The following is a 24,028-nucleotide window of genomic DNA, read 5'->3' as shown; positions in this document are numbered from 1 at the left end:
TACCTATTACTGGAAGACCCCCATGAACAATGATCAGTGTTTGTTTCCAAGGTCCCCTACAGTGAGATTTCACACTAATATCATCTGTTACATAGGTGGAACCAAGAATAGAAAGAAGGACATGGGTAGGCATCAAGAAGGTGGAGACTTATGGGATAGATTTAGACAGAGTCCCTGTTCCTGCATACAGGAATAGACTGATAAAGGATTATACTTGTTCCCAAATATAGTAACAGATTGAAAATAAGGTTAAAGAGTCAATTCTAGTGGTAAAATATAAACTTTGAACTAAGCAGTGGAATATTAATTCATATATTTTTCTCAGAAGTTTTACAATATTCTATTCATGCCTGAGGACTGAGAGATGAAGAAATCATCTAAGATGTGATTTAGTGGGAAAAGATTTTAAATCTTTATTAAAAGATTTTAATAAAGACCAAGGTCCAATTGCACAGGACCAAGCTGATATCCTCAGTTTCACTCTAGGTTTCTGAGATGGAATTATATTCATCATGACTATTTATGTATTTTTTCATTTATATTTATATTCACTTTATGTTTATTAATTTATTTTGTTTTAGAAAACCACTTGTTATTTACCTTTTTTCTTTATCATTACTTTATGTTTTGTTCAATATAAGAAACACAAGATTTTTAAATAAAAATCTTCTGTAAACCTCATCCTGACATTGGCAGCTATTTTTCAATAGAAATTGATCTTGATTCAAGAAGAGTCCACCAAAGTACTTATATAAGTTCAGCAAATTTAAAAACCATTCCCACAATAAGCCAATATCATATGATATCTCACAGCCTTTATAGGTTTGTGTCTTGTACAGTCTAGGTATGCATAATATATGCTGGCATGTGTTTGTGTTTATTTGAAATTTTTTGTTTGTTTAAAAAATAATAATGTTAAAGAATTTCACATGTGCATTCACTTTTGTTTCAGAACTAATCAGAAAGAGCTGTGTTATTACAGCAGAAGAATACAGTATTCTTTGAGGTACAACATTTAAGTGATGAAAACTATACAATATATTCTTATCACATTATACTTAGCAAGTCTTAAATGCTTTGTTTAAGGCTCACTTGGGTAGGCAATTACTTGTGTATTTTTAAGTTTCAGTTCTCGGATTATTCATTCATGGTGCAGTGCTGATAAGTACAAACATTAGAATCTACATTGCAAAAATTTTGATGGACCAACGAATTTTGTGTAAAGTGCATTGCTCTTTCTGATTCAGTAATGTGAACGTGCATCATCCAATTTCTTAAAGTATAAGGCTTGAAATCTAACATTGATATATAATTAATTACTGTACAGATACAGTATTATATTATTTTATTTTTAATAAGTCTTATTAACGTATATGTTAAAATACCAAAACATTTTTTTATTATATTCATACAGTCTCTGGGGTTTCTCTAAGACAATCATTGTGCTTGCCTAAAATGTTTTGACTCATAAAAATTCACATCTTCACAGACTTGTCAGAAGGAAGATTAGGAATCTTTCCAGCTTCTAATACACTACACACATTAAAACAGGAAGTATTACTTTTTGTTCTACACAGATATATCCTGCTACTATGGTAGCTAAATATAGGTGTGTAACAGGATTTTTTCAATAAATAATGGCTTATGGTTGTACAAATGAATGTCTTCTAGGATTGTTGTACTTGTGTGCTACCGACTGAAAATTAATGGCAAAGTTAAAAGCAAACAATCACTAATTCAATTTTGAATTTTCTTTCTTACAAATAGTGTACTATTGATTTAAAGAAAGTTTTGTCACTAAGGAAATTTGAATTCTTGCATCAATTTTTAAGCCAAAGTACATTTTTTAACAAACAAGCTTGCTAAAACAACATGAATATTTATTTTTTTATATAATATATATATTTGCATACAAATATCCATGATGTAATTAATGTTGTCTGGAACTTCAGATTGAGATGAAGAATTTATTCACTCTGGAAAGTTCTGGTTCTGGAAATATATAGATAAATCCCTTGGTATTTCTAGACATTACAAATACAAAATAGAGATCTGTTTTGAGTAGAAGCAGTGGAAACAAAAGGAAAACCAGCCCTATTGTCACATCAATTCAATTTACAACAAAGCTATATGTCGAATCTCTCTAAAGGCCCTCTTTATTACCTGCTCTCCTCCTTGGATATTTTCTACTGGGTAGTCATCATTTAGAAAGCCCCTGCAGGGCTTCTGTGCTTCTCAAAAGAATGTGCAATAGAGTATGTCACCCAAAATAATTACCTAAAACCACCATTTTACCCTAGGCTATATGTCAGTATGTGCTCACAGGTACTCAGAGACTGCATCTAATTTAGACCTGAAGGCGGACATACGTGAATAATACTTAAAGCAATGAAACAGGATTGAAACTACAATGGAACTAATTTATTAGTTAAAAAGGGCATCAAATCAAGAACTACAGTGTCTTTCACAGTCTTGGTACTGTAAGCTTTTTCCTTTTTCTCAGCATCCAAGTATGCAACTCTATGGTGTCTTACAAAAGCAACAGCAGAGACCAAAACTATTAGTCAAGCAGTATTTAACTTGTGTTTTCAAGGTGCCTATGAAGGTGGCTTGGCTCTTATTCTGGTCCAAATCAAACACTTGTTGTGGGTTTAAAGTGTGAAAAAATGTGTTTGAAAGAGGAAACAGATAGGTCATACAATTTCAAAAGGTAAGGATATGAACTATAAACCAATCAAATCAGAGACATTGTGATGTGCAGGATGCTACAATAAGTATACCAGCACTTCAGATGAATGCTCTTACAAATCTTTTCCTAATGCATAATGTAATCAGGAATATAAAGTTATGGAACATTAAATACGCTGTATGGGGAATTGGCTTTTACAGAATACACGTGTGCAGGAATGCACACAAAAATTAAATAATGTTGCCGTGACCCTTGTGAAGTAATTTAGTGGCAGGAGAAAACATCAGGAATATGATAGAGAACTGTGTTCTCTATCATATATCCAAAATATAGAAATATAGAAACTGTGTTCTCTATCATATATCCAAAATTTACAATCTTAGTGCAGATTGCTCCTCAAACCACAATTCCCACAAGGGACTTGCTCCATTTGCTTTGAAGCAAGCAGATCTCTAGTCATCTTCTCACCGCAGATGTGTGACGTTTTTGTCCATAGGTTCATGCCCAGTGCACTGCGCCAGTAAGCACTCAGAGTCTGAATCCACATGAAGGTCTTTTAATTAAATAATTAATTATGTAACATTACCCTTGTTAGAGGTCAGGGGAGAAACATGGTATTTCCTCAGGATTATTCCTGTTATCTCTCTACCCATTGTGGCAAAGAGGTGGATACGGACAAATATTTTCTAACTCGTAGATATATTTAAATAGATGAAAAACTTTTGAGGTTATACAGTAGAGTGGGTGTGTTCTCACAACTGGGAATATCATTTGCAGTTTTTATTCTAAAACAAGTTGAACAATTTCTTGGCTCCAGCTTGAAGGAGTTCACAAAGTAATCACTGAGAAACACACTCCTGGGACCAATACTGACCTGTCCCTGTCCTGCTGTATGTCAGGAAAATGTGCTATTCCCTTGAAGGTATAATATCACTTCAAGAAAGTTCACTGAACTTCATAAGACCAATAAATTTCCTTTTATTTATTTGCTTTTTAAATTTTATTTTATGTTCCTTTAAGGTCTCTCCGCAGATTTTCAGTGCATGATGTACATCATAGATCGGAAATTTTGGAAAGAACCACATATCCCATGAAATCTGCTTCCCTGAAGTTACAATATCCATGGCATTGTCATTGTACAAAACTGGCCACCAGGCCAACAAGCATGTCAGCAGGAGCCTGGGAGTTGTACAAGGAGACCAGTAGGACACTTATCCCCAAGAAAGCTGGCAAGCATTAAGAAGGCTTAAGATTTATGCTTCTAAGAAATTCATTAAAAAATGCCTTGCTATGTACTTATGAAGCCTAACACCCTGGAAACCCAACCAGAAAAAATATTTAGGCAGGAACTTAATGCACATTCATGCAGTTCCCTTACCTAAAACTAGATGGGAATTTTAGCATTATCATCAGTAAATTGTATAATGCTGTATAGAGCTATAGGAATTTAAAGGTTCAATTTTAAATTTCATTTTTATACATGCAAACTATTTTTAATGCTGCTAAAGCTGTTGTGAATGACGATCACAATTTTGAATGGCAGGATCACACAGAAGGCAAGAACAAACATTAACGGTCAATTTACCAAAAGTATGAAAGGACTGATGTAGATTAACAATATAGTCTAAATTATTCCTTCTTTTGTGAGTCTTATTCCTTATTTTGAATACTGAGTACTAGTGTCTATGGTAGTATCAGACATATATACCATATGTGATAATCTTTTTCAAACATTCCTTTCTTCAAACATCTTGCAACAGCTGACTACCATCCAGCCCTCATTACATTATTAATATATTCTAATTCCCTTTAAAAGAAAATCTATCTGTGTTATCAAAGTTTATTTGTACATTGATAGATAGCTTTTCTTTTCTTGTCCCCTTTCCACACTTTAACTGTTGATATATATATATATATATTATTTTTATTGTTATTATTATTTTTTTTTCCCCCAGAATACACAGCTCTCAGGATATAGAGCTGTCTTCTTTCATCTGTAAATTATCAAGTAGTTACACTGTAATGGTCCTGCCTGCTATTTCCTCCCATTCAAAAGCACATTTACACATAAGTTATTCTTCTGTGTCATAATGCCAAGAAAGTTTTATCTATTGGGTCCTCATTATTTTGAGGCAACTATTAATGTCTACTGCTAATAAAAAGAATTCATAGAAGCAGTTTGTCTAACAAGGAGTACCACTTCTAAGAAATCATTTTATTTGTCAGAAAATACTAATGACAACCGTATTTCTCATACAGAAACTGTAAATGAGGTCTGGGACACTTAAAAGTAAATTTCACCTTTCTTATTCTTCATATTCCTTGATATATCAGGAATATATCAGGAATATCAGCATAAAATCTTCCACATGACTTGGCAGAGTAAGCAAAGTATTTTAAGATTATACAGCTGAAACTTAGTTGTGGACAAACTTTCCATTGTTATTAAATAATTTGAACAATTCAAGTGATTATTAGCCCTTTAATTGGCTTTATAACAGCTCCACCTATCTTTTGTACAAAGCACAAAAGTACTTTGAATACAGCAAGGGCATCTTCTTGCACAAAGCACTTGGTATATTACAGACTCCACAAGAAAAACTAAAAGAGACTAACAACAGTAGTCATAGTAATAACAGATCTGTTGCCTTAGGAAAACACAGTTTAAAAAATCTGGTCAGACCAGTGTGCAAAGAGCTGTAAATAATGCACTGATGGCATTACATGGCCTATTGCTCAGAGACCACTGCTCCAGGAAACATCTTCTAATAATGCCATCTCACAGACTGACTTTGCAGCCTTGCTTTTCTCACTTGAATACTTTTATTTCACTCATATATATAACTTTTCCTAAAAGAAGTTGTAAAGTAGTCTCCCCTAAAATATAATTGGATTTCTTTAATCTGTTTTTCTTTTGAACCCAAAATACAGGGTTTATAAAAGTTAAAATTACTGTTTAACAACTGTGACAAAACAACAACATATCTAACACAAATACTCAATTTCTACAAATAATCAGAAAAAAAGATTTCCACAGCCTAAGAAATTGAAAATGAATAAGCCATGTCCATTCTTTATGACTTGGTACAGCCAAAACACTAAATGCTCTTCACCTCTTCCTGGCATTGCCAAGGCACACAAGTGGATTTGGTCTGAGTAATTTAGCTCAGAGGTCTAGCAAGAGATCTCTCCTAAATATTTTGCTGTACTGTCCATAATTACTATACATGTAGCATATGGGTTTAGTACTGTATTGCAGATAATTTTGTCAGTAAGGAAAAGCAAATTAAAAAAAAAAAAAAACAAATTACACAAACACTCATAACAAAGTACTAGAAAATTATTAATAATTTTATTATTAATTTTATTATTATTATTAATAATAAACTATGCTTTTTTAGTTTGGAGTTCAGAGGAACAGTGTCTACAACATTATATGGGGAGAAACTTCAACCTAAAATTTTTGTAAGCAAAAATCGAATAACAAAATGAAAAACAAATAGTTTTCGAAATGAATAACTGCATTGCAGTTTGATTTGGTACAAGTTCAAGGACTAACAAAACTCATTCTTTTGCTTCTGTCTGAAATCTGGCACACCACTGAGCTGGATATTATTTTAGACTCATTAAAGTCAAGATAACCACATCTATTAGACAGGACTCATTATATCACATTAAATTTACTAATAGACCTTAAGAGAAAATGCTTATATTTTCTTCACATGAATAATCATATTCACTGCAATGGGGTTACACAGAGAAATATAAGCACTCAGAAGTAATGTGCTTAATAAATAGGTAGTTTATAGCACTAAAAATTTCATAATAACTAAGTAACATGTAATATTTCCAAAATTCTGCTAGATCCAACATCCTGGAAATACACTCTAACAATGGAAAAACCAACTTACTGATCCCCAGGGTAGCAACAACAGATAATATAGAAAAAGAAGAGAAAAATATATTTGAATGATATGAACAAGCACTTACCTAGTGGCTGCCCTGCAATGATCCTGGCATTCTCTCCTGCCACCGCAGCCCTTGCATGCCTCTCGCTCATGTACTGTACAAATGCGTAACCTTTGTGCACTGAGCAGCCAACTATTTTTCCATACTTTGCAAAGATTGCTTCGATGTCACCTTTTTTGACAATGGCTGTGTTCAGATTACCAATGAAGACTCTAGAGTTGATGGATTTTGGGTCGTTCTTATTGGTGACATTGCTGGTCTGTGTTTTGCCGGTCATGGTTGGATTACTTGGCTTTAACCCTTAAATAAAGAACAAAGAGAATTATGTTTCATAGCATACAGTTACCCTTGGCTTTGATGATTTTTCCACCAATAATTCACTTTTTAATTTTTCCCATAAGGTGAATCTGGACTTGGAAGAGTTAAACTTTCTAAAAATGATTATCAATAAAACAAACATAACATATTTTAAAATTTTGTTAATAAGCCAAATTAAAACCTCTCATCTTTATAGATATAAAATATACCGATACATCTCTTAACACAATACTCTGTTATTGGAGCTCTGCTGTAATCATATGTGGATTTATGCTTGGAAATTCAGTATTGACTTTTTAAGTACCTAGCTATATAGAAACTGCAAAGCAAGAGAATGAATCATTATTTTATGTCAAAGAAATGAACATTCAAGGCCCTGTGGAGAGCAAATTCTAAAAATGAAAGACAACTTTGCTTTTGTTTGGTGTCAGATAGAGCACATTTATCACCAGTTAAATATCATTGACCACCATAAGGATTGCAGGACCAGTAACATATAGTTCTTTACTCAATCAATATGTTTCTATCAGAACATTTTTCCTTATCAATTCTGTGTAAAAAAAAATAAATAGAAAAAAAAAAGAAGGAAAAAGAAAAAAAAAAAAGAAAGAAATTAGAAAAGGCAGGGGAAACACAAATGGCTTACACTCCTAAAATTAAAAAGTATGAAAACAAACTTCCTTAATTGTATAAATGCAGTTTTACTTGCATTTATTTAGTTTTTCCTCTGAGATCACAAGACCCTTAAAAGTACTTTAAATAGAAATGGACACATTATTCTTGGGAAAGATTTGCCAAAATAAGAAAAATACTTTTTGTGTTCATCTCGTTTCACCCTTTTAAAGTGCACTTGATTTTGTTACTATTTATGCAAATTCCACCTGCCACCAGGTCATTCTATTTACGTCACTTTATTTAGATGGAGTTGAAAAGAAATAAATTATCACATGTAGCTGCTGGGTTTTCTTTAGTTGTATTTGATAACAAACAAATACATATGTATATCTTTTTAAAATGAAAACTTATTTTGTACGAAGGAGGTCATTTAAACAGCAGTCAAATATAGGTCATCTCTTACAGTTAAGATTTATGTTACTATTTTTTAACCTGTTCTTTCTTTTGATCATATCACAGTAGCAGCTCAGGCAAGAAGAGAATCCAGTTAAATACTGCTCACATTTTTCTCAAGATGAAAAGGAATAATGTTCTATATTCTGGACACCTAAAGCTTGACATTAACAGCAGAAGTTTCATATTTGAAATCAATAGCTACCATATATTAAGCTATACTGAATAAAAAAAGAAACCATTGTTACTGAACTCTACACTGTTCCTAGTGAACAGTAGCCATCAGTACTTTGGCTATCTCCATCACACATAATCCAAACCCCACCCTTAGGATAAAACACACAATGGAGACGTGGGCAATCCTCCAGAGTCTTAGAAAATGTTCTGCTTATTTTCAAGCACACATACATAGAGTGGAGGCTATCAGTCAACTTGTTTTTACTTCCTTAAACACTTAAAATAACAGTTTACTCTATATTACAACATTTAAAGAAAACACTGTAGAAGCAAATAAATTTTCTTGTAAGTTTATCAAATTGAAATACATTCTATAAACACAAGATACTGTATGTATTTAGAGATTGCAACATGGAAAACCAGGAAAACTAACCTGATCAAAATCCTTTGAACTTTATTATATGACACAGTTAATATCTGTATTTCTAGGTTCCTGTGCGGATCATAAATGTTGAAGTCATGCCTGTATATAGCTAACCTGAATATTTGGAACACTTAGTACCATACAGTACTAAGTACACTCGTAACTGTACATTCATAACTGTACTTAATACAGTTTGAAGACAATCCACTTAAGAAACAAAAATGTGTTGCACATTGAGCTCCATGTTGGCAGAAAGTAGCTATTATCTGAGAACTTGCAAGTTTAAACCCATCTAAGATATAACTATATTTACACAGGAGTCAAGGTGCACTTCACATAGTGTTTGCTTGAAGAGCACTAATCTGAAGAGGTTACATGGCAGAGTAGCTAGGCATAAAAATAAAAATTTCAGCACTCAAATAGCTGGTGAACAGAAAAAATGCTGGTATTCTGTGATACTCTCAAAAGACACATCATTTTGGTGTACCTATGTTGGGAAAAATTCACATGAGTAGTGATAGTTCATGTTTGTGAAAATCTGGTCCTAGCATCTTGTTAATGTTCTCTGTGCTTGCTTATCATTTCATTGGGTCAGTGTTGGTCTCTGGTCTAGATAACAGTAGACTTGTCTTGTAGACCTGTCTCTTCCACTAATTTTCTGTATGATTCTCACTAAGTCACTTTTTTATTTCACTTTTTAGACCTTAGACTTGCCTTTTTTTTTGGCTAAGCTCTGTCACACAATGTCATGATCTCAGCTGGGATTCCTGGGTATAACAGACACAATAATAAAAATGACAAGGGAAAAAAATCTAAAGAAAATCTTCTGCCAGACAAAATTTGCATGAAAATTATAAACAAAACCCCTCTTTAATTATTACTATCACAACTGTTTTCCAAACACCAAAGTACTACACTCTGTATTTCCTCTATTGTTTAGCCATTTAAAATGGGATTTAGTGAACTATTCCTTTTTATGACCTGAAAATACTCATTTTATTTTTGCCCAGATTTACTGTGTACTAATTTAAATAGAGTTTGAATAGGACATTGAAAGTTTCCCTCTTGTAGTTTTCCTTTGCAATGCAAATGTACAACATTTTTGTAACACAAAGAAAAAATAGTTGTCTGGTGGGTTCTCATATTCAAATGAACAGCCAGGAAAATATGCTGCAGATATTCAAAAGATGAGAATAATATTAACATATGAATAATTGAGATCCGATTGCCTTGGTGGTCTACATACAATACTATTGTGAATATTTCATAAAAATCAAAGATACACGGGAACTTCATTACAATGAGAAAGAACAATAAGTTGTACACTTCAGTTACTATATACATCTGTGAATACTGAATTATGCTTATCACTTCTGTGCTATCAGTAAAAGCACAAATATTGTAACTCATACAACCACAGAAATAAATGAAATTGTGAGAGAAACATATCTGAAAACATCTCATTTCATTGTAGCCTTTAATAAGGTATCTTGTTAATTTCTTATCATTGCAGTGATATTACCTTTCTGGTAATAAATGCAAAATATATAATTTTATAATTATATATTTTATAAATTTTATAATATATATATAAAATATTATATATATAATATATAAAATATATTATATATATTATATATATATAAAATATATATATATATAAATTTTATAAAATATATAATATATAATTGCTATAATGCAAAACATATCTTTTAAGGAATACCTTACAGAGAGAAGATACTTGTTAATACACTTCATTGTACTGTTTCATGATACAGCTAATTTAATTATTCTACCTAGAACTAACTAATGTAAGTCTTCGTACAATTGAACATCAAAGTTATAAACTGCACCATTTTCATTACAATTTAAATCTCAGATTCAAAGAGTAAAGTCCCCAAACCTGTTTTAAACTTTAAATTTTCTAGATGTTAAACAGGAATGTAAATGTAAATGACTAAAATGAGTTTCATATTACCCAACACACACATGGGATATGTCTGTCAGTCAATATGAGCTGCTAAAGAAGAGGGCAGGTTTAAAATCCTTGCTTCCTTCACATTTCCTATGAAGTTTGGTTAAACATCAGAATGACAAAGCATTCCTTCGTGTTTCTGAAACTCAGCTTCAGTCCATAAAATGAACATCTGAACTCATATCTCCCATTTAATAGGAGATGTTGCCCTATGGGCACACCAGAATAATGAAGACAATGGTACCTTTTACAGTTGTGTTGTGTTCTGATGCATGGAACAGTATAAGAACTGAGGCAAACAGGAGTTCAATTCTACATCCCAATAATTCCCAGGAATTTCCCTGGGGAGTAGGGGTGAGAAGGGACCATTATAGCCAGATTATTATTGGTCCTTTGGCTCACAGTGCTGCTTATGCAGTTTACCAATGACAGGACAATGCAAAGCCTATTTTTGAAGAAACAGCATTTTGGTTAATATGCAAAATAATTTGGGAGAGACAGACACCTGAGGACCTGATCTGTTAAAAAGGATTATGAGAACTATTCACTTCAGCATCTTCCATGTTATATAAATGGTCGTTCATCATCTTAAAAGACTGGAACTCATCAGCTCAGTTGTTATTTTCCGAGGAATACAAAAAAATTATCCTTATACATTTTTGCATGCTAAATAGACTAGTAAGGCCAAATTCTAACAATTCTGTTGGAGTTAGAAGCTCACTTAAATCTTATTACAAGAGGGTAGGAAAAATTTAAATTGAAGATTTTTTTTTTTTTTAGTAAGGTCCATACTTAGTTTCACTTTCTAAAAATTTGCCTTCAGCAAGGTTAGAAATATTTTCAGGAACTTCTTATTAATGTGAATTTATCCTGAAGTTATTTTATTTCATTTCTAAACAAAACATTTGCTTCTTTTAAACAAATAGTTAAGTCTATATAATTTGAATGAACTAAAATTTTTGCTTACAGTGACTCTAGGAATAATTAGGATTTACTAAGGAAAAACTGAAGCAAAAAAAAAAAGGAAAATCTTTCACAAAAACTGAAATGTTTTCTGAAAATAGATTAGAACTATATTACTTTGCACACAAAGGTGTGCCAAGGGAGTTGGCAGAGGTGATTGCTGAACCACTCTCTATTATCTTTGAAAGGTCCTGGAGAACAGGAGAGGTGCTTGAAGATTGGAGGATAGCCAATGTCACTCCGGTCTTCAGGGAGGATCCAGGAAACTACAGGCCAGTCAGTCTCACCTCTGTCCCTGGAAAGGTGTAGGAACAGCTTGTTCTGGATGCCATCTCCAAGCAATTGGAAGAGAAGAAGGTTATGAGGAGTAGTCAGCATGGATTCACCAAGGGGAAGTCATGCTCGACCAACCTCGTTGCCTTCTATGATGGCATCACCAGCTGGGTAGATGAAGGGAGAGCGGTGGATGTCATCTACCTTGACTTTAGCAAGGCTTTCAATACTGTCTCCCATGACATCCTGATGGCAAAGTAGAGCAAGTGTGGGATAGAGGAGTGGACAGTAAGGTGGGTCGAGTACTAGCTGACTGGCCTAGTACTAGGGGGTGGTGATCGGTGGCACAGAGTCTGTCTGGAGACCTGTGACTACTGGTGTTCCCCAAGGGTTGGTGACAGGTCCAATCTTATTCAACTTCTTCATCAATGGCCTTGGTGTCTGCCCTCAGCAAGTACACCAATGACACAAAGCTGGGAGGAGTGGCTGACATGCCAGAAGGCTGTGCTGCCATTCAGAGAGACCTGGACAGGCTAGAGAGATGGGCATGAAAAAACCAAATGAGATTTAATAAGAGCAAGTGTAGAGTCCTGCACCTGGGAAGGAACAACCACATGTATCAGTACAGGCTGGGGGACAACTTGCTGGAGAGGAGCTCTGAGGAGAAGGACCTGGGGGTCCTGGTGGACAACAGGTTGACCATGAGCCAGCAGTATGCCTTTTTGGCCAAGAGGGCTAATGGGATCCTGGCATGCATTACAAGGAGTGTGGCCAGCAAGTCAAGGGAGGTGATCCTCCTCCTCTACTCTGCCCTGGTCAGGCCTCACCTGGAGTACTGTGTCCAGTTCTGGGCTCCCTGTGTAAAAAAGACAGGGATCTCCTGGAAAGAGTCCAGCGGAGGGCCATAGAGATGATACAGGGCCTGGAGAACCTTCCCTATGAAGAAAGGCTGAGAGACGTGGGTTGATTCAACCTGGAGAAAAGAAGACTGAGAGGGGATCTCATCGATGTGTTTAAATACCTAAGGTGTGGGAGACAGAGGGATTTGGCCAACCTCTTTTCAGTGGTTTGTGTGGACTGGACAAGGAGTAATGGTCACAAGATAGAGCACAGAAAATCCTGCAACAACCTCCGAAAGAACTTCTTCATGGTGAGGGTGATGGAGCACTGGAACAGGCTGCCCAGGGAGGTTGTGGAGTCTCCTTCTCTGGAGATATTTAGGGCCTGTCTGGATGCCTACCTGGGCAGCCTGCTCTAAGGTACCTGCTTTGCAGGGAGGTTGGAATTGATGATCTTTCGAGGTCCCTTCCAACCCCTTCAATTCTGTGATTCTGTGAAAGAGATTTTAAAATACCACACTTCTGTGTACTTACTATATTTACAAAGAAAATGTTAGGAAAAATTAAACACTTTCATTTTCCCCCAAACACAAATTAGCCTGAGATCATGTCTACAGCTGAGTCAGGAAATAATCAACACTCAGTGTTAGGTTTCTGTGATGACCAATTTTTGCTTATAAAACATAGAAACTTGAAGTGAAAACTAATTCTGTAGAAATGTTTCTTAACTATAAAAATTCTAAGCACTGGTAATTTATTCAAAGCACCATTAAATGCCAAACCTTAATTTTCACCATTTGCAGTAAGAAAGTTTGCTGAGTAACATGCAGATGCATTTGATAAATAAAAATCCTTCCAAGAAAGATAACAACCTGAAAAGTCAACTTGTTGGCCAGTGATGTCTGTCTTGACAATTAAAAATTGTAAAAATGTACAGAGTAAAAAATGCAGCCTGATCAACTGCTAGGATGTTTGGGTTTGAGCTGAACAAGGACATTCTAGTAGATATTGAATATCATGATATCAGTCCTTATATGGATAAAATGCAGCACTATAAGAGTGCTCCGTCTCTGACCTAAAACATACAGAGCTCTCAGGCAATTCCAAGGAATTTAACTCTGCCCTTCTGTTATCCAGACTCAGTTAATAGCTGAACTTTTGTAAATATCAAGATTCAATCCTTACTTTAATAGTTGAATTATTTTGTGACTTAGAGTCTTTGAGATTTAAAAATTAATACATGTTACAATTTTCATCAAGAATAAAAGCTCAAGGAAAATATTTTCTCTCCTTTTAAATTGTTTTTTAGCAACAGTGACAACATTAATACTTTTGCAGTGTTACAGAAAAAAATAAGATGTTTAAACATTAGATGTATTATGTATATGTGGCTAAAATGTCCTACAGCACTTATTTATCTTGTATTGGTACTAATATTTTATGAAGATAATTCAATATTCATGTTAACTGCCTTAATAAGCTGTCATTAAAAACTGTTTTATCTTAGATGAACAAACTTATCAAACATATCAAACTAATCAAACTTATAAAATTTTAAACATAAAATTTAAAAAAATATAATAATAAAATTTAAAACTTATAAAATTTTACATACCTGTTGAAAGTAAGAATATTGGATATGTCATGGGGGAGAGAAGGAGGGAAGGAAGTGAGAGAACAGAAAGCTACCAGATAAAATATGTTTTATCATGGAAAGTCCTTTCTTTGTATTTTAAATCAATTTTAATGAATTACTATATCTAGGTCACACAAATAAAGAAAAAAGTTATTTTTAAGATGGTTAGTTAAATCCACATAAAAATATTTTGGGCTTTTCCTGTCCTCATTAAAGAAAAAAAAAAGCTTCTGTCTTCCTCCCAAAGATATCCTGCCTTTTAAAATAATTTTTATTTAGGTATTTATTTATTTATTTTGTGTTAACGTTAAAGTTAGGGTAAAGTTTTCCATTTAATTATTTTTAAGAATGGGTTGACACATCATGCCTATAGCAGAGACAATTCTCCCTACAAGTTGACACTTCTGGAGCCATTTAAATGATAAAATTCATCAATTCTTGTTATCACACACAGAATCACAGAATTGTCCAGGTTGGAAGAGACCTCAAGATCATCGAGTCCAACCTCTGACATAACAAGTCCTCCACTAAACCATATTGCTAAGTTCAACATCTAAATGTCTTTTAAAGACCTCCAGGGACTCCACCACCTCCCTAGGCAGAAGGAAACATTTCATCATGGAACTGACAGTTTGTATGTGCTGTCAGTCAGGCTCTTTTTTTTTTTTTTTTTTTTTTTAAAGAAAAAGGCAAACAGAAGAACAGAAGTTGGTGACTTTTCCTTTTGTTTTCCTTTTGTCCAGGTCTATTTGTAGCCAGCTATCTCATCTCCTCATCTCCTCTGAGTCATCATTTATCATTTATACAGCTAGCTATTTTAATCTTCCCTCATCAGTCATTTCTGCTGACTTCTTAATAATTTTTAATGTATTTCTGTTTTTCTACAGTTTCTGTGGCCTGAATCTGACTTCAGAATTCAGTTGTAGGTATAGTGACAGTAAAAGGTACAGGAGGACTGCTGTCTTTTTCTTCACTTGGCAGCTTCATGATACAGTGAATTGCCTAAAAACAATCTTAGCTATTTTTACAGTCATATGACATTTCAGGCTAATCTCATGTTCACCAGGATATCTTGGTCTCACTCAGCAGTGTTGCTTCCTGTGTGTTTTTGCTTCCTCCAGCTTCATATTACTGTGAGGATTAAATGAACCTTGGCAAGTAAGACAGTCTCCTACTATCATTTTCATAATTCTAAATTTCCTAATAGACTTCAGCAGTTCTCTCTGCTCTCAGGGGTGTTTACAGTTTCAAAGTACAATATCTTCTGAAATTTTAATCAGCAAAACATTTTGGCACTTCAGAATTTGAAACTATTATGTAAAATTAAGCCTAATAAGGATAACTGTTGCATGGTTAGATGTTTCCTCTACAATAAAATTTTCTTTCTAAATCTTCTTTGCTATTTTTTTTTTTTTTAAGGACATGTTACATGGTTAGGATAATATTTCATATAATTCTTATGGAAAGAAGATTATTTGGGCAAACATATCTTGCTCTTTTAATGTAGTGTACCATCTTTATTAATTGTGGAATTGTTATGAGAGGTTCATAGATGGCCAGTTTTATTCCACTGAAGCTTCCAAGAAAACTACTGGTAGCATTATGTAGGCAAGAATTATTTTGCTCCTTTCTGTTTCTTCTATTATTTTATAAGAGTTTAAAATTGGATTTGGGGAATGTCACGGTCCAGGCTGCCAAACACCAAAGAAGTAAAGAGCTTCAGAATTGTAATCCCAGCTCTGGTACAGACTTGATAAGAGGCCTTATGCAAGTCACTTAATGTCTTCACCTTCTTCTATTTCTTCAGCAACTGGCAATAATACTGATGATATTCCAGCTCAGTGGGTTGTTACATGAATAAAATGAAAGCATGAAAAACACCACAAAAATGCTGCAACACTAGAAAGTTTAGTAGGAAGTATACAGCCAGGACTTTGTTTGAGGATTAGTGATATCTTTGCTTTCCCTGTCCATAATATTTCTACCTCTATTTAAAAAAACCTTTCCTGTCTTTTATGTGTATGGTTATTTTAACAACAATTTGTCTCCATACTAGTTGATCAAAATTGATATTTGGTCTTTCATAATGGAGAGATCACAGAATAACAGAATCACAGAATTTCTAGGTTGGAAGAGACCTCAAGATCATCGAGTCCAACCTCTGACCTAACACTAACAAGTCCTCCACTAAACCATATCGCTAAGTTCTATATCTAAACATATTTAAAGACCTCCAGGGACGGTGACTCCACCACTTCCCTGGGCAGCCCATTCCAATGCCTCATAACCCTCTCAGTAAAGAAGTTCTTCCTAAGATCCAACCTGAAACACCCCTGGCGCAACTTAAGCCCATTCCCCCTCATCCTGTCACCAGGCACATGAGAGAATAGACCAACCCTCACCTTGCTATATCCTCCTTTAATGTACTTATAAAGAGCGATAAGGTCGCCCCTGAGCCTCCTTTTCTCCAAGCTGAACAAACCCAGCTCCCTCAGCTGCTCCTCATAAGACCTGTTCTCCAGACCCACGACCAGCTTCGTTGCCCTTCTCTGGACTTGCTCGAGCACCTCGATGTCCTTCTTGTAGCGAGGGGCCCAAAACTGAACACAGTACTCGAGGTGTGGCCTCACCAGAGCCGAGTACAGGGGGACAATCACTTCCCTAGACCTGCTGGACACACTGCTTCTTATACAAACCAGGATGCTTTGGCCTTCTTGGCCACCTGAGCACACTGCTGGCTCATATTCAGCCCACTATCAACCAATACTCCTAGGTCCTTCTCCGCCAGGCAGCTTTCCAACCACTCCTCTCCCAGCCTGTAGCTTTGCTTGGGGTTATTGTGCCCAGGTGCAGGATCCAGCACTTGGCCGTGTTGAACTTCATAGAGTTGACCTCAATCCATTGGTTCAGCCTATCCAGATCCTCCTGCAGAGCCTTCCTACCCTCGAGCAGATCGACACACGCACCTCACTTGGTATCATCTGCGAACTTACTGAGGGTGCACTCAATGCCCTCATCCAGATCATCGATGAAGATATTAAAGAGGACCAGCCCCAGCACGGAGCCCTGGGGAATGCCACCAGTGACCCGCCTCCAACTGGATTTGACTCCATTCACCACAACTCTTTGGGCCCAGCTACCCAGCCAGTTTCTAACCCAATGAAGCGTACGCCAGTCCAAGCCAAGAGCAGCCAGTTTCTTGAGAAGAATGCTGTGGGAAACAGTGTCAAAAGCCTTGCTGAAGTCAAGGTGGACCACATCCGCAGCCTTTCCCTCATCTACCAAGTGCATCACTTTGTCATAGAAGGAGATGAGGTTCGTCATGCAGGACCTGCCTTTCATAAACCCATGCTGACTGGGCCTTATCACCTGGTTGCCTTGTAAGTGCCATGTGATGACAATCAAGATAATCTGCTCCATGAGTTTCCCTGGCACTGAGGTCAAACTGACAGGCCTGTAGTTCCCCGGGTCTGCCCTCCGGCCCTTCTTGTAGATGGGTGTCACATTTGCTAGCTGCCAGCCAACTGGGACCTCCCCCGATAGCCAGGACTGTTGATAAATAATGGTAAGTGGCTTGACCAGTTCCTTTGCCAGATCTCTCAGTAGCCTTGGGTGGATCCTATCTGAAATATGTAAGAATACTTGGATTTTTTAAATTATTTATTTACATGTAAATCCAAAGGCAAATTAGAACCATCATTTTTGATTTCATTTACTCCACATTGTCCCTTTCAGATGTCTGTCTTGGATATTTACACCTGAGGACCATATTGTGCATCTGACTCACAGGAAGAAAAGCTAGTACTGACAACCAAGTAATCCACTCTCCCCTCATCTACCCAGCTGGTGATGCCATTCACCACAAAACACCTGAATGTCTTTCTAGTCTATTTAGAAAGTCTACTCTACCTTTTCACACTAAATCTCATGTGCATATACCAAAGTTTAGGATTACAAAGGTATTCCTGAAACAAGTGATTCTCTCACCACTGATAGTATGCAACAAGGTATCTTGAAATTAAGCAATTTTAATATCTGTTTATTTTTTTCAGTTCTGTGTTGAGATTGGAAATAAATGAAACTTATTGTAACATTGTCATTGTTACTGAGAGATCAGAAAGCCTTCACTATGCCCCATACAATAAATAAATAAATAAATAAAATGAAATAAATGCTCGGCAAGTTAAACAATGTATTAAAAGTAATGTGTTCAAATACTGCATATCACTGAGAACTCCAAAAATCATACTATATTTTCATTTTTGTCTTTGAAGTGCATTATATTTATACATAAAATGTCTTCTTTTCCTCTTCACCATTTCATTTTGTGGAAAACCAAACAACAATTGGATAAGGAATTTTTCTCCAATATTTCTTGATCTTTGTATTATCAGCAGTAAGTTCTTCACTGGAGCAGGTAGATACAAGTGAAGTTTTTATTTAGTCTAGGATATTAGTAATTCTTGGTGAATCTATGTTTTTAATGTAGTAGATATTTGATGCCCAAACACAGTGATAATAGTCCTTGCTTAAGTAAGTATTTTATTTACTTCAGGCTATTTTAGAGAATCAATTAAACTAGCACAATGAAATAACAATATGACAAAGATATTTTGCTAAAAGCATTATCTGAACATTAATCATACATATTAATATAGGTTTGTTTGTTTGTTTTTGATGCAAACCATACAAAAACCTTTGTCAACATATCTTTTGTAGCAGTATGTTATTTAAGCAAATGGTGATTTTCCAGGACAATGCCTAATAGTTTCATGTCATCATGTAACTCAGCCTCTGAGACCCAAATCTATGTACACTTGAATGCTATAATTTGGTGCTGGCTTTTTCTTCTTGTTCTTGGTTAACCCCCTTGTAAAGACACAAGTGTAAGATATCATTCTTTCCTTGTACTGACTGGAAACAAAACTCTAATATTTTCACCATCTGTCTCACATCTACTTTACTCTGCCAGAGCCTTTTTACCTCATTTTTCACTTGATTCCATTCTGTTTCTTCTATTTGGCTGAGTCCTTCCTACAACCTTTCCTCCTTCTCAACCTTTTTTTTTTTTTTTTCCTCAGCACTAAAATCAAATTTTCCAGTGCTTTTGTCTTCTCATCATGAGGGCCTATCTAGATGCTGGCTGATTTATTTATACTGTGTGTGTAAATATATATATTTTTTCAAAGAGTGCGGTCTTGTAAGCACAGAGTACAGTAGCACCTGAGGTGAACATACTCTGTCATTCTATCAGGAACTAACTTTATTGCTATTCTGAGTGACACGGTGGCCCTGCCAAAGTCAGTGGAAAAGAAAACAAAACAAAAAAACATGAACTGAATATATATAATAAAATATAAAACTATATATAGTTATTATTATTATATATATATTATATATATTATTATATAATAATATAATTATATATATAATATATATATTATATATATTATTATATATATATTATATATATATAATATTTATTATATATAATAAAATATAAAACTGAATATTTACCTGTCTACATACTTCAAAAGGAACAGCACTGGATCTTTAAGCTGTACAACATTTTTAAAGACTAGAAAAATATGATTGTGGTAAAATTGAGCATGCAATACTTGACTTTTTCTTCCCACATTAGATGAACTGGAACAGGGAAAAAAAAGGAAAATATTTCCACTTATTTTTCAAAACTCAGAGTGGATTATCATTTAATTTGAAGCCAAAAGATACAGACCTTCAAAGATTATTTTTAGAAACACCAGTGGAAAATAAATCACTAAAATCCAGAATATTTTAGATAAATATGCTATATAAAATATACTTTATTACAGTATAAAGTATATATATACATATATAGAGTATGTATATCAAGTATATACTTTAAATATATCTCCTTTGTATCACAGGAGGTAGGAAAAAAATTGAGTGTAAAGAGACATCCCTATGAATCTTATATATTTTTTCTATTGATTACATTCAATCTCCTACATCACATTGTAGAGCTGTAAAGTATCTAGTAGGAGTGCAGTGAAAACTAGTTGAAGTAAATAATTTACAAATGAATAATTTATCCTTCAAATTTTCTACCCTTTAAAGATTTTTCTAAAGCTCTTCCTGTCGTAATATCTAACCTCTAGTCTAAAGGATGGGATAATTAGAAGAATTCATTACTAACATAGGTCTGCTTTAAATGACAGTGAATCTTTCATTGACTTATCTAGGGCAGGAAAGAATATAAACTGAAGGGAGAGATTTTTTGATGTTTCTGTGTTTCCCCCCCAAGTGAATACAAACAGATTCACTTTAAGATTTGGTATCTGACAACAGTTAAAAGCAGATTTTTGAAAGCATTTGACTTTCGATATTAAACATATATATATATATATAAATATGTATTAACTTTATCTAGTTCATCTAGATTTAATTTGTTCTAGTATTACCAATGTTATTGTTTCCTTCCAGTTGACTTTTAGTGTGTTTCTTCCATGAAATTTGCTTGGGAAACTCAAATAAGTGTTTGAAATCTTTCATAACAATGAAATTTGTGTATGAAAGTTGAAACACAAAAAGACTACAGAAGCAACCGAAGCTAAATATAAACGTGCATGGAAGTCAGTTCTTCCATGGAAGAAAATTGCTTTTGTTATTTTCCTTACTTTAACTGATCAGCTTTAGCAGCTCAGATTGATTATTTTCAGTCCACGTTATCCTGTCATCCTAATTACAACTGGACTTATCGACAAATATTAATTATTTGACAGAGCTAATCATTTTGAAACTAAAGTATGCTCAACAGGGACAATCACTGGTCTTTCAATATGCAAGTCTCAGTTCTCCAACTGCAGTGCATTCAACATCGACTGTTTGATTTCCATTAGTATTGCTAGTTATTCTCCTAATATAATAATGTGTTTTAATACTTGTTTGGGAAAATAAATATATAAATAAATATTCCTTTAAAAAGCATCTTATTCCTTTCCAAATGTGCACAGATGTTTTATTAGTAGTACAATACCAGCAGTACATTTGTGTAAGTGATGATAACTGTCAAGTAAGGAAAAAACTGCATGTCAATTCTTGCATATGTTAAATCAGTCCTTTTGAAGAAAATGATCACTGGAATAATTTTAAGTTCTGAGAGTGAGCTGTAGCTGAGAAACATCATTATCTTCATCAATAACTGGTAAAATTTAAAATAATCTTTTATCATTTTTATCCATACCTGCAAAACAAGAAGAACATCTAAATGTTTTCTCTGAAATTGATTATGTAGTTATTACAGATGTTCTTACAAGCTATTCAACTCCTGATAACTGGGAAATTTTACCAGATGTAGAGTGGAAAATTGAAGGGAATATCAAGAAGTATAAGTAACATTTTGAAGAGAAATTGGAATAATCTCTGCTCTCTTAAGCTAGAACATGTTGAATTTATGTAGGAATTTGAATTTATGTAGGAATCTATATACTTACAGCAAAAAATGTTGTGATTTAATGCTTTTTGTTGTTACATTTTTATATTTTTAATTGTAGAAAGAGGTAGGACCATTAAGAAGAAAGAGGATTTGATAAAATTATTACTAGTTCCTTTTTTCATTTTAATCAAGTGACTTTCAAGCCTATCTTTAATCTTTCCATAAATGAAGTTAAGTGCTATCAGCTTTTATAAAATGAAAAGTGTCTTCACAACAAAATTGTTGATTGTCACAGTTGGAGAAGGATCTGGATGAAATTTCACAACATGGATATTTCTCAAAAGTAATCTCCTCAGATGTTTCCGATAGTTTTTATTGAGCTATTTCTTCTTCTGTCTGTCAACCTTTCCAAAGGATATAATAAAAAATAAGTGTAAAGAAACATATTTAAGGAAGAGTGGAAAATTTCTGGTATTTTTTTTTTTTAAATACATATTAGTAACCTAAAAATGACAACTTACTATTTGATTCATTTTCCTCTTTTCTCAATATGTTGACAATACTCTGAACAAGCTATCCATTTTGAAATGGTGATGTTCTTTTGGATATTAAGGTCTTTAATCCATCATGAACTAGGAGTTTTGTGTATATGCATCTTCACAATTTCAACAGATGTTGTAGTTCTGCAGCATTTCTTGCTTTCCTTGCTGCAGTGGTAGACCAGAGACCTGTGAAATACTGTTACTAACACCTAAGGTAGATCCTTCAGTCTACACTCTAAGGAGAGTAAAGATGACTGAAACAGCCAAAAATATTGTTCTCTCTCTCTCTTTTTTTTTTTCTCCTGTCTGACCATTAAATCCTGAGGTTTTTAACTTACATACTTAGGCTGTTTGATGTGAGTGTGAAAGTTAACAGTAATCTACATAAAGATATGATTAATACAGTACAGAATTAGTTAGTTGCTAATTCACAGATTTGAAATAATCTTGTCGAGAAAAACAGAATCACAGAATTTCTAGGTTGGAAGAGACCTCAAGATCATCGAGTCCAACCTCTAACCTAACACTAACAGTCCCCACTAAACCATATCCCTAAGCTCTACATCTAAACGTCTTTTGAAGACTTCCAGGGATGGTGACTCCACCACCTCCCTGGGCAGCCCGTTCCAGTGCCTAACAACCCTTTCAGTAAAGAAATTCTTCCTAACATCCAACCTAAAACTCCCCTGGCATAACTTTAGCCCATTCCCCCTCGTCCTGTCACCAGGCACATGGGAGAACAGGCCAACCCCCACCTCGCTACAGCCTCCTTTAATGTACTTATACAGAGCAATAAGGTCACCCCTGAGCCTCCTCTTCTCTAGGCTGAACAAGCCCAGCTCCTTCAGCCGCTCCTCATAGGACTTGCTCTCCAGGCCCCTCACCAGCTTTGTCGCCCTTCTTTGGACCCGCTCAAGCACCTCGATGTCCTTCTTGTAGCGAGGGGCCCAAAACTGAACACAGTACTCGAGGTGCGGCCTCACCAGAGCCGAGTACAGGGGGACGATCACCTCCCTGGCCCTGCTGGTCACAGTGTTTCTGATACAAGCCAGGATGCCGTTGGCCTTCTTGGCCACCTGAGCACACTGCTGGCTCATATTCAGCCGACTGTCCACCATCACTCCTAGGTCCTTCTCTGCCTGGCAGCTCTCCAACCATTCCTCTCCCAGCCTGTAGTTCTGCTTGCGGTTATTGCGCCCCAGGTGCAGGACCCGGCACTTGGCCTTGTTAAACTTCATACAGTTGACCTCAGCCCATCAGTGCAGCCTATCCAGATCCTCCTGCAGAGCTTTCCTACCCTCGAGCAGATCGACACACGCACATAGCTTTGTGTCACCTGCGAACTTACTGAGGGTGCACTCAATGCCCTCATCCAGATCATTGATGAAGATGTTAAAGAGGACTGGCCCCAGCACCGAGCCCTGGGGGGGGCCACTAGTGACTGGCCTCCAACTGGACTTGGCTCCATTTACCACAACTCTTTGGGCCCGGCTATCCAGCCAGTTTCTAACCCAATGAAGCGTACGCCAGTCCAAGCCAAGAGCAGCCAGTTTCTTGAGGAGAATGATGTGGGAGATGGTGTCAAAAGCCTTGTTGAAGTCAAGGTAGACCACATCCACAGCCTTTCCCTCGTCCACCCAGCGCGTCACTTTGTCGTAGAAGGAGATCAGGTTCAAAACAATTGCTTTGCAAAGCATACGCATTTAGAAGTGTTTCTGCACAGCTTAATATCTGGCTA

At 35.3% G+C, this 24,028-nt stretch overlaps 1 protein-coding gene across 11 annotated transcripts in view; it reads right to left on the bottom strand.

Annotated features, from left to right (window-relative positions):
- Positions 1-24,028, bottom strand: part of RALYL (RALY RNA binding protein like) — a 407,935-nt gene that overhangs the window by 201,213 nt on the left and 182,694 nt on the right. For all 11 annotated transcript variants that reach the window (XM_068672191.1, XM_068672194.1, XM_068672193.1 and 8 more), the window contains one exon: positions 6,680-6,958. In XM_068672191.1, the coding sequence (XP_068528292.1) occupies positions 6,680-6,935 (256 nt within the window). In that variant the 5' untranslated portion in view covers positions 6,936-6,958. The remainder of the gene's footprint in view (positions 1-6,679; positions 6,959-24,028) is intronic.

This window comes from Anas acuta, chromosome 2, assembly GCF_963932015.1.
Source record: "Anas acuta chromosome 2, bAnaAcu1.1, whole genome shotgun sequence".
NCBI lineage: Eukaryota > Metazoa > Chordata > Aves > Anseriformes > Anatidae > Anas > Anas acuta.
The sequence above is the reverse complement of the archived record's forward strand: the minus strand, read 5'-3'. Positions and strand labels throughout refer to the sequence as shown.